General features: G+C 22.0%; 3 protein-coding genes across 3 annotated transcripts; all 3 read left to right on the forward strand.

Annotated features, from left to right (window-relative positions):
• Positions 1-1,350: 1,350 nt before the first annotated feature.
• DICPUDRAFT_159649 (uncharacterized protein) lies at positions 1,351-3,092 on the forward strand (the record flags this gene model as incomplete). Its single annotated transcript, XM_003294573.1, has 2 exons — positions 1,351-1,749; positions 2,916-3,092. 2 exons carry the CDS (start codon positions 1,351-1,353, stop codon positions 3,090-3,092), a joined length of 576 nt encoding a protein of 191 aa, XP_003294621.1.
• A 2,511-nt stretch (positions 3,093-5,603) lies between these two features.
• On the forward strand, positions 5,604-8,330 carry DICPUDRAFT_100012 (uncharacterized protein; the record flags this gene model as incomplete). Its single annotated transcript, XM_003294574.1, has 2 exons — positions 5,604-5,667; positions 5,731-8,330. The coding sequence occupies 2 exons, from the start codon at positions 5,604-5,606 to the stop codon at positions 8,253-8,255; spliced, it is 2,589 nt and encodes an 862-aa protein (XP_003294622.1). The 3' UTR covers positions 8,256-8,330.
• A 3,351-nt stretch (positions 8,331-11,681) lies between these two features.
• Positions 11,682-11,846, forward strand: DICPUDRAFT_159652 (uncharacterized protein; the record flags this gene model as incomplete). Its single annotated transcript, XM_003294575.1, has 1 exon — positions 11,682-11,846. A coding segment is annotated over one exon (165 nt), but the record flags the coding sequence as incomplete, so codon positions are not given.
• Positions 11,847-12,671: the final 825 nt, after the last annotated feature.

Genomic DNA, 12,671 nt, shown 5'->3' on the forward strand with positions numbered 1-12,671 from the left:
ATTTGTTTTGTTTTGTTTTGTTTTGTTTTTTATATTAATTTAATTTATTTAATGTAATTATTAAAACTTTAATATTTTTATATTTTTATTTATTTTCTTGTTAATTGTTTATTTCAGATTCAATAATTGCATTTTTATTTTTATTTTTATTTTATTATTTTTAATTTCTTTATTTCGTTATACTTTACATTATAAAACTGTTAAAAGTAATAATAATAATAATAATAATAATAATATTCTTAAATAATGCAGATATTTGTGTGTATGTGTGTTTTTAAAAAAAGATAAATTAAAATAACAAAAAAAAGAGTTTTAAAAAATTAATTATATTTTAATTTTTAGCAATATACATATTGTTTAAATCTATAACCATTTTCTTTATTTTTATTTTTATTATTATTATTTTTATTATATATTAAAATTTAATACAATGTTTTTTTATAATATTTACTATTTTGTTTATAAAAACTTTATTTGTGTGTGTGTCCCATTAAATTAAATACCGTATAAATATCAGTACGATTTAAATCATAAACTATTTTAAATTTTTCTACATCAGTATGTGTGTTTGTGATATCTTTTTTATTTTTTTATTTTTTTTTTTATACTCTCATAATTAGTAATTTAATTTTTAATTGTTACTGTTAGATAGTCATAATGTAAATATTTAAAACAATAAACTTTGCGTGTATTGTATAGGTGTGATTGATTTAAATTTATGTGGTCATATCGTTTTATCATATTTCTAAAAATAAAAAAAAATAATAAAACACTATTTTTGTTTGCTAAATATTAAAAAAAAAAAAAAAGAAATTTTAAAACTACATAACTTTTAAAATAGTGATAGATTGTTTTATGTAGTAGTTCTATTTTTTTTATTTTTTTTTCTTGTTGTCATTTTCATTTACTATTATACTTTTAAAAAATATATCTATAGTAAATACTTTTTAATATTATAATTGGTTTAATAAATTTTATTTTTTTTATTTTTTTATTTATTTTTAATTATTACTATTTTTAAAAACTATTTATATTTTTATTTTTTTATTTATTTATTTATCTTTTTATTTATTTATTTATTTATTTATTTATTTATTTATTTATTTATAAAATATTAATTTTCTTTTTATTAAAATTGTAAAGACTTTAGATTCTTTTATGATCATCTTTTTTTATTGACTTTTCATGATTAAGATTAAAGTACTCTATCTTAATCCATTACCAAAAGGAATTGGCTAATATTAAATATTAAAGAAATAAAATACTGTTTATATAATAAAAGTTAAAAAATAATAAAAAAAATATTAATAAAAAAATAAATACCAATAATCAATAAAAAAAATAATTAAAATGACCACCGCCGAAATGAGAACTCCATCACAACCAATTCAAACAGGCAACAGCCCAAACAAACCAACTGGAATATATTTTCAAAAGGTTTCTTCCCAAAATTATAATCAGCAACAAGCTCAAGAAAATATTAATAATAACAATATTTTAAATGATCTTTTAAAACAACAACAACAACCATCACAATATTCAGGGATTGGTCAAGCTTTATTAAATTACAACAACAATATCAACAATAACAATAACAACATTAATAATAATAACCAAGAAGATAAATTAAAAAGACAGCAACAACGTAAATTAAATTCATCATCAAACTCTATATCATCATCATCCAGACGCAGAGAAAGAAAAATTGATGTTACTTGTGGAATGTGTCAACAATCAATCACCCAAGCTGTTATTACAAAAGAAACCCCACGCCAAATAATTTCTTTTTGCTCGATGTCTTGCTTTGCAAAAACCTCCCCATAAATGTAATACCATTCACAGGTTTTAAAAAGCTATAGAATTTTTTTTTTTTTAAATTCACAAATAAATAAATAAATAAATTTTAATTAAAATTTCACATCCAACTTTATATTATTATGGTTTGATTATAGAATTTAAATCGAATGACAGTGCCATATTACCATTTAGTTTAAATTCCATTGAATAATCACTTATTTTCTTAGTAACTAATTATTGGTGATACTTCTATGTGTGCAATAATTTGGAATTGTATTTTATTTAATTAGTATAACAAAAAATTTTAGAAATAGTATGTGTAATCACTTATCTTAACTGATGTGTTTGTATTTAGCTTTATTTTTTTAATAAATAATATGGTGGTGCAGAATTATTTTAAGAAAAATAAAAAAAAAATTAATTTGAATTTTTTTTTTTATTTATTTTTATTAAATTTATCATCATTTATTGAATTTGCTTTATAATAATAATTACTTTTATATATTATACCAAAAAGTTTTAAAAGAGGAATCAATCAATACAGGTTAATATAATTTGGTCAATTTATCAGGTTTAGATTTCAAAATCATAGTCTTCATTGAGTAATGAACTCATTGACTCACAGTAACTTACAACATTTCACATACAGAGAATCAAAGTTAACTCGTTTTCTACAAGAGTTATTGGGTGGTAACGGCATAAATGAATAAAACTTTGACCCAAATCACTTGATGGATCGGATAATAAACCACTTCACACTGGGTTAATGAAACCTATTCTACCCCACCAGATAAAACAAAATCAACAATTGGTTTAGCAAGAGTTATACATTTAGGTGTGTGGTGGGGTTTTAATTTAAAATTTTTTTAAAATTTTTTTTCAAAATTTTTTTTTTTTTTTTTTTTTCCAATCATTCTTTATAATTTCAAAATAACAGAAACAAATAATAATAATTAAAAAAAAAACTATTAAAAAAAAAAAAAAAACTTATTAAAGGTGGAGATTATATGGATGGGCCATTAAAAGCAACACAAGCTAACCTCGAATCGGGTTAGAAATTAAAAGAGATTATTGGACACAGTGATTGGTATGAAAAATATAGAAGCTTTAGAAAGTAGCCCACAAGAGATACTCCAGCCACTCGTGCCACTCGTGCAACTGTAGATATGTGTAAAAGATTAAAAGAATTGAATAGACTAACTGGTAAACTCGTAAAAGAGGATTTTCATTTTATACTAATTCAAACAACAAAAAGAACAATTTTCAATCAACCAATAAATAAACAAATGAAATAAATAGATTAAATAGATTAAATAGATTAATATTTTTATCTAGAAATTTTAATAAATATAAAATTATTTTATATTTTCTATCTAGAAATTTTTTTTTTTTTTCAAAGTTTAAAATTTTATTAGGGATGTGTGTTTCCTTTTATGATAGATTAAAATTTCCAAAAAAGGAATACCCAATTTAGTTATAATCTTTTATTTACTAAAGGAAATTATAGATTCTTTATTATAATTCAAAAATTTTATTATTTACTAATTTTTTTTTTTTTTTTTTTTTTAAATTTTTTATACATGTATTTTTTATAATTTTGTATGGATCATCTAAATCAATATACAACTATTAACACATAAATAAATAAAACTAGGTTATTCTACACAAATATAAAAACACAAAGAAGCATGTTAACAACATGTGATCAGCAATAATACTTCTACACAACAAAATAGTAATAACAATGTTAAAATATCAACCAAATACCCACCAATTAATAAATTAGGTTATTTTACTAGCGTATAAAAATCTTTGTAACAAGTCAAATGAAATGATGAGGATAGATTCCAATAAGGTTAATGATGGTAGCTATATAGGCAGTTGAAGCTGTAGCTTATATTTCAATTGGTGTGTTAAGAGATAAAAAGATTAAAGTATGGTACTTAGGTTCAAATGTTATCTCTATAGTAGCAAGAAATAGAATAGATTGCAATATAGGTTGTTTATAAAAAGGCCTCTATTTCAAGCATAAAAATTACAAACGAAATAAGAATCAAGGAAAATATGTTATTCTAATATGGATTAGATACTAGACTGCTTTCAGAATAATTATAACCCCTACTTTGTACTATTTTTTTAATTCTAAAATGTATTGGAATACATTACAGCCACTTTGAATAAAGACCTAAATAAACTTCCTCCTATTACACTAACCATCTATTTTTATATTTGAGATAATTGATCATTTGATCATTTAGATTTAACTTTATTTCTACTTCTCTAAGTTCTTGTATGTTCATGTACCAAACTTTTTCAATTATTCTAAAAGCAGTACTGTATCTAATACGGGCTAGAAAAAAAAAAAAAAAAATTTTTCCCAACCGACACCCTGAAAAGTGCACCTATTTTCACTTTTTTTAGAACTAGCGAAGCTATAGGAAAAAAAAAATATACTAAAAATAGAGAAAAAATTAAAAAAATTCATATAAAAAATTTTAAAATTTTAAAATTTAAAGTGAATTTTATTTGGAATTTAATCATTCCATTTTTGATATATTATAATAATCATAAAATACAGAGTTTTTAACAATATCTACCCTTGAAACATTTGCCCACTCCCTAAGCAAAACACATTGTTCAATTCTTTCCCACCTGAGTTTTGATCGGTTGTCGGTAATTAATAACCTAGCACCCGAAAAGGTTCTTTCTATTTCAACAGATGAAGAGGCAACTGAAAAAACATTTCTTACAATCGAGTATAGTGTTGGATATACAGTTTTTTTTCTTTCCAATATAAAACTGTATCATTTCTTGTATCCAAACCTTCTTTTAAATACTCTGAATTTCCCCATACTTTGAAAAATATTTAGTTGTTGCTTTATTATCACTGAAATTCATTTCAATTAAAAATCACCATTGAGCAAATTCCAAAATCCAATCCAACTAAAGATGATCTTAAAGATAAAATATTTTCTAAAATTAAAGAGTTAGAAGCCGAAAGTTTTAAAAATAAAGACTCTAATTTTTTTCAAGAAGAAGATATATATATATAATCAACATTACTGAAAATAAATGTTCTATCCATGACTATATTTTTTTATTAATTATTTCTTTATGTATTTGATTAAATAAATTATTGCTTATTATTAATATATTTTCAAAAATGTGGAAGTATTTATTTTATAGAAAAAATTTTTTTGTTAAATTTATTTTTTTATTATATTTAAATATTGCGCTTTATTAAATAACTGCTATTTTATATAAAATAAATTTGAAAAATCTGATTAACAAATACATTAATAATATATTTTACAATAAATAAAAAAAAACAACTGTAAAAAAATAATAGTAAAAATAAAATTCCACCTTTTTCTTTTGATTTGGATCTGTTGAGGTTTTATTTTTAAACACTTTTTAAATTACAAACTACATTTTTTTTTTATAGGACTAAAAAAACTAAAAAAAAAAAAAAAAATGAACAAAAACAATGAATTTGATTTTAATAAGCGACTATTCTACCCCAAAACTATACAAAGCCATTTTTTCTAAAGCTAAGCTAAATTATAATCCCTAATTTTTGCCCACAAAAGATTGTTCAATTTTTTTAACACACTGTGGTTGGACAAAATATTAAAAAAATGATTCTATTTTAACCCACAAAAGATTGTTCAAACACAGTGTTTTAAAAAAATAAAACTTATAATATAATCTAAAATTAGCTTTTTAAAAATGTTAAATACATTCCAATTGAAATAAAAGTTATAAAATAAATTTTTTTTTTTAATTGTAATTTATGTTAAATAAAAATGAAAAAACCAATTATTTGTATTTTCTTTATATTTTTTATTTCTAAAATATATTCAAAACAAAGTAAATGTTTATTAAAATTCATTAAAATTGTATTTTTTATTTTTGCTAATATTTTTTTTATAGGTTTGGTATATTACAACAGATCATATATTGAATTTGACACTGAATATCCGAGATCAAATAATTTCACCTTATACGATGATTATGATTGTAAAAATATAAAGGAAGTTTATTCACCTGAATGCGACACTGAAAAATGTGTTATTAAATTGGATGAAAATCAGATAAAAAACTTTTATGGAAATTGTATTTTAAGATGCTATATTTTTCCTCCAGCCATAAGTTTTTGTAATAAACCAGTTGACACGGATAGCTTCATGTTTTCAATAAACCCTTCTCTCTCAAAATTACCATCAACTGAAGGGGGTAAAGTTCAACTTACTGGTAATTATTTGAGAAATTATGTTGATGATTATTACGTTGTAGAAGGAGCTAAATTAGGTATGGAATTTAAGATTAGTGTTGATAAAGAGAATTTTGATCCTGAAAATTTAACTCTAAATTTTCCCCCAGGTTATGGAAGTTTTATATTGTCTCCAGATCTTATGTATAAAAAGGAAATGAATTTAAACTATGCTCCTCCATATATTTCTCAATGTAATTACAAAGATTCAATAATCACTTTAGTCGGTTTGAATTTTTATAATAACCCGTCAGTTGCTCACGTCACTATTAATGGAATAAATGCATCAATTGCTTCAATAGATCATCGTTTATTAAAACTTAATTATGTTACTGGATATTCTCAAATATTAAATATAAATGTTACCATCGGGGATATTTCATTAGAAAATATTTATACATTTGATATTAAACCACAACCTGTGTCGATTAGTACAACTGTATCAACTTCAAAATATAATGGAGGTATAATTGCAATAACTGGAAGCTATATGTCATCATCTCAAACATCAAGTACAAATGTAACTTTAATCAGTAGTGATAATAAAAACTATAATTGTGAATATATTTCATCAACAACATCTCAAATCGTATGTTTATTAGAACCTGGTGAAGGATTAATAAATAAAATTAAAATTAAAATAGATGAAATTGAAAGTACAACTGAAATAAATTTTAAATATGGTGTACCTCATTTTACATCATCAACTGCAATTCAAATTGATAGAACAAATGAATTTTCAATAACTGGTATTAACTTTGGTAATAATAATGAAAGAAATGGTACAATTAAGCTTTTACGTAATGGTAAAGAAAATAAAGGAATAGAAATTACATCAATAAGTAATGATGAAACTAAATTATCATTCAAATTACCAAATATATGTGAAACATCTGTAAAGCTATCAATTGAGGTTAATGATGTTATTTCAAATAATAATATAACAATAACACCACAACCTACATTTATATTAGCTCCATCAAGACCATTAACAAATGGATCATCATTGCATATCGATAAATACTTTTCATGTAAAGAGATAATTGTAAAACCATCTATTACAGTTGATAATTCTAATAATCATATTGATTGTACTTTGCTTTCAAATACTGAAACAAGTTGTAATGTTGGTGCTGGAACTGGTAAACATTCATTTAAATTTTATGTTGATGGTATTGAAAAAATCAATTCATTATTTGAATATGCACCACCAACACTTGTATCACATATTGTCAATGGATTGAAAACAATTACATTAACTGGTAATAACTTTGGTAATGATTCATCAAAATGTAATTTAATATTTGCAAATAAAAATGCTACATGTAAAGCTATCAGTGATACAACTATTACATTCAATGCAGATTCACAATATGATTATGGTAATGTTAATCTTATAATCGATAGTATTCCAATGTCAAATGAAAACTATAAAATAATGCTACCATCAATAATTGGATTGGTAAAAGATAATAATATTTCAACAAGAAATGGAACAGTGTGTATTAGTGCTTCAAGATTACCTGAAACTAAATCTGGTGTCAACAATTCAAATAATGTCACAGTTGAACTTAAATCACATTTAAAAGATGGTACAAATACATTTAAAGATTATAATGTTTCAAATAATATGATTTGTGTATTATTAAATGATGGATATGTTGGTACATTTGATTTATCAGTATTCATTTATAATGAATTCATTTCAAAATATACATTATCATATAATAAACCATCATTTAATAATAGTTTAATTAATATTAAAGATGGTGGTAATAAAACTTATCAGTTTGAAGTATATGGTAATGAATTCGGTGAACCATTTGAAATTCATTTTAATTCATCAAAAGGTGATTTAATAATGAATTGTACATTCAATATATCAATTCAACACAATAATAAAGATTTATACAATTGTAGTTATTCAAAAATCAATATTGATCCAATTAAAGATGGTAATGAACATTTATACTTAAAAATCGGTGAATCTAAATATCCAATCAATTCAACATTAAACTTTGAAAAAAAGAAGTCTGATAACAAAAGTAGTACATTGAAGAAAGCATTAATTCCAACATTTGTCGGTGGTGCTGCATTGTGTGCTGCTGCATTTATTGGTTATAAATATAGAGAAAATATTTTTAAAAAAATTGATAAATTAAAAAATGGTAAATCAAATGTATAATTATAAAATAAAATTATAAAAACTAAATGGTTTATAAAATTAAAAATAAATAAAAATAAAAATAAATAACTCAATAAATTAAATCTATTTCTTTTATTTAATTATTATTTTTTTTTAATTTTTATTTTTATTATTTTTTTTAAAATGTAGCCTGAATTGAAAGTCCTCTAATGCTTATTTTTTTATTCTTTTTTTATAAAAGATATTTCAAATTTGTTTTTTGTTATATTTTTAAAATAGAGTTATCTTTTGGCGCTAAATATAAATTATAAGTTTTTGTTAATAACTAAAGTTCAATTATTGACAAAATTAGAACTTTACTATTTTGTATTTAATGTTGTGATTATAGCGCGATATTGATTATTATAATAATTATTTATTAGAATCCCACAGATAAATTAAAAAAAAGTGTGTGTTGAACAAACCCTTTTTTTGTAAAATTGATTTTTGAGAATCACCCCAGACTATTATAAGAAATAAATTATTTAAATTACACAAAAAAATACAAATAATTAAAGTAGGGGTGAGAAATCCTAAATATAAATTTTATGTTATGATAAAATCGTTTATTTAATTTTATTTTTTTAAATTTTTAAATTTTATAATTTTTATAAAAATTATAATTTAAATCAAATAATTAAAAGTATTTGAATTAGTTGATTAATGGAAACCTTTTTGACAATATTCCCTAAATTGAAATGAATTTTTTCTTTTTCTAAGTGGTTGAGTTGATTATTGTGTTATTAAAATTTTATTTTATTCTTTATTATTTGTTACTTTTAAATCATCATGATAGAATCTTATATTCTTTAAATTAATAATCGAATCGAATCACTCTTTATATATTTGTATTTATATATAATAGTAGTACATACTTGATGATTGTATAGAATCCAATTTTTCCACAGTATCGAACATGATTTAATTTCACATCCAACTTTATATTATTATGGTTTGATTATAGAATATAAAACGAATGACGGTACCATGTTACCATTTGGTTTAAATTCCATTGAATAATCACTTATTTTCTTAGTAACTAATTATTGGTGATACAAGTGCGATAATTTAGAATTGTATTTTATTTTTAATTAGTGTAACATTATAAAAAAAATAGTATGTGTAATCACTTATCTTAACTGATGTGTTTGTATTTAGCTTTATATTTATTAATGAATGACATTATAATATTGTTATTTTATTTTTATTTTTATTTAGTTTATAATAAAATAATGTTTATGGTGGTGCAGAATTATTTTAAGAAAAATAAAAAAAATTAAAATTAATTTTTTTTTTATTTATTTTTATTAAATTTATCATCATTTATTGAATTTGCTTTTAAAATAATAATTACTTTTATATATTCTACCACAAAATTTTAAAAGAGGAATCAATCAATACAGGTTAATATAATTTGGTCAATTTATCAGGTTTAGATTTCAAAAACATAGTCTTCATTGAGTAATGAACTCATTGACTCACAGTAACTTACAACATACAGAGAATCAAAGTTAACTCGTTTTCTTCAACAGTTATTGGGTGGTAACGGCATAAATGAGTAAAGCTTTGACCCAAATCACTTGACGGGTCGGATAATAAACCACTTCACACTGGGTTAATGAAACTTATTCTACCCCACCAGATAAAACAAAATCAACAATTGGTTTAGCAAGAGTTATACATTTTGGTGAAATAGATTCCTAACCAAGATATAACAGACCCTATTGGTGGTAAACCAACTAGTTTATGATTCACTACTTTGTGTTACCGATTCTACACACAATTTTAAAAAAAAAAAAATAAAAAGTAAAATCCATTTATTTTTTTTAAAAAAAAAAAAAAATTTATTTATTTTTTTTTATAAATTATTAAAAAATATAAATAAATAAAAAATATATTAATATATTAATATATTAATATAAAATATATTAATATAAAATATATTTTTTATTTATTAATATAATATTATAATCACCGGAAAGATAAATCCGGTAAAAACGAATACACAATACAAATAAAAAACTCCCAACAAGTTTTTTAAAACACAAACCAAAACACAATAACACAAAAACAAATAAAAACTTACCGAAAAGTTTTTTATATTTGTTAACCAAATGAAAACACAAACCAAATATATATATAACACAACAAAAATAAAAAACTCTCAACAAGTTTTTTATTGAAGAAAATAAAAAGCTGAGCATCTGCTAGGCTATTGAATTCCTGATAGCTTAATATTTCTTAATTAATATTTTTTTAAAAATTTTTTTATATGCAGCAATGAAATATAAATATTTTATGGGAATAACTAAACAGTTCTAGCTATTTTTTAATTAATTTTTTTTATAAAAAAGAAAAATTGTGTGTGGTGGGGTTTTAATTTCTTTTTTTTTTAAAATTTTTTTTCAAAATTTTTTTTTTTTTTTTTTTTTTTTTCCAATCATTCTTTATAATTTCAAAATAACAGAAACAAATAATAATAATTAAAAAAAAAACTATTAAAAAAAAAAAAACTTATTAAAGGGGGGGATTATATGGATGGGCCATTAAAAGCAACACAAGCTTACCTCTAATCGGGTTAGAAATTAAAAGAGATTATTGGACACAGTGATTGGTATGAAAAGTATAGAAGCTTTAGAAAGTAGCCCACAAGAGATACTCCTGACACCCCAGCCACAGTTGATACGTGTAAAAGATTGTTTGAATTGGTACAAAATAAAAACCCTCTTTTACGAGCTTACAAGTTAGTCTATTCAATTCTTTTAACAAAAAGAATACACCTCCGGAAAAAAAATGGTATATATGGGAAATAATTTTACTTTGGTATATGGACCACTTTTTTTGGTAATAAAATACCCCCTTATTCGAAAAAAAAAAAAACTATGAATTTGGTATATGTAAAAAAATTACCACCTTATTCCTCAAAAAAAAAAAAATTACAAATTTCGAATATGTCAAAAAATACCAAATTTCGGATAAATTAACTTTTTTTTTTTGAATACCTACCATTCAAAAGTGAAAACTAACGGAAATCCCTTATAAATCTAATTTAAAAAAAAAAGAAATTTCAGATAATCAATGATAAAAAAAAGATTTTTCAGATAATAATCGGTGATAAAAAAAAGATATTTCAGATAATAATCGGTGATAAAAAAAAAGAAATAATAATCAAAATAAAAATATTTAAAATTTAATTTTAGAATAATATAATTCAAATAAAATTTTATTGTTTTAATTTTTAAAAAAGAATATTAATTTTTATAAACAGGTGTAGAATAGCGACATTTAATTGGAAATGTCAATCGACTCTTTTGTAATAAAAAATAATAAGAATCTAAAGCATAAGCCTTCAACAATTAGTCATCATCAAGCCAGCGCCACCATATTACAAGGATAGTAACAAAGCAAGAAAAAATTCAACAAGACATGGAGCTTAGACATCTTCAAAGCGAAACTGCCGGTACATCTGGAAAGCTACCGAACATTATTATTGATGAATTTCAAATAAAAAAAAATAAAGCTAGAGAAATTAAACAAGACATGAAGCTCAGACATCAGAGTGAAACTACAACTGGAAAGTTACCTAACAATGTTAATATAAAAAAAAATAAAAAAATTAATAATTAAATTAACAAAATGAATTAAAATTGGTTTTAACCTTTACCATTCACTTCGTGGCTAACGATTAAAACAAAAAGAATAAAATACATACCAGAACTAATGTTGTTGATTTAAAACTACTATAAAAAAAAAATATTTGAATAAAAAAAAATATATTATAATTTATTAGAAAAAAAATTTTATATTAATAATAATATGTTAATGAATTAACTAACCTTTACATTGCAGTTAGATCTGATTTTATAAAATAAATAAAATAAAAAGAGAAAAAAAAAAAGATTAATTAAAATAAATCCAAATTTATTGTTAGCTTATAATTTATAAAATACAAACATTAGTTTTTAAAAAATTACTTAAAAACACAAACAGGTGCTATTTTGTAATTATTGTCAATAGTTTATTGGTTGTTACTGCATAAGAAGATTTGCATACCTATATAATAAAAGATACAATTTCTTTGTTTTTTATTTTACCATTTTGCCGAACGATGAAAATATTTGAGTGTTTTTTTTTTGTAAAAAAATAAAAAATGAAAAAAAAAAAATGAAAAAAAAAAAAAGCAAAAGAAAATTAAAAAAAAATAAAAAAAGGAGTTACAAGGCTTTTCCTGGCCGAAGGAATTTTTCACTTTTCCTGATTTTCTTTTGATTGTCATCATTTTTTTTTAATGTGTTTTTTTCTAATGATTTTTTTTTCAATAACAATTTTTTAACATCATCAAATTTTTTTGGTTATCGCCCAATACTGGCACCCCCCTGCGAAAGTTATTCCCTCTCCTTCCTTCAAATGGGTCGT

The sequence above is a fragment of the Dictyostelium purpureum genome, assembly GCF_000190715.1.
Source record: "Dictyostelium purpureum unplaced genomic scaffold DICPUscaffold_594, whole genome shotgun sequence".
NCBI lineage: Eukaryota > Evosea > Eumycetozoa > Dictyosteliales > Dictyosteliaceae > Dictyostelium > Dictyostelium purpureum.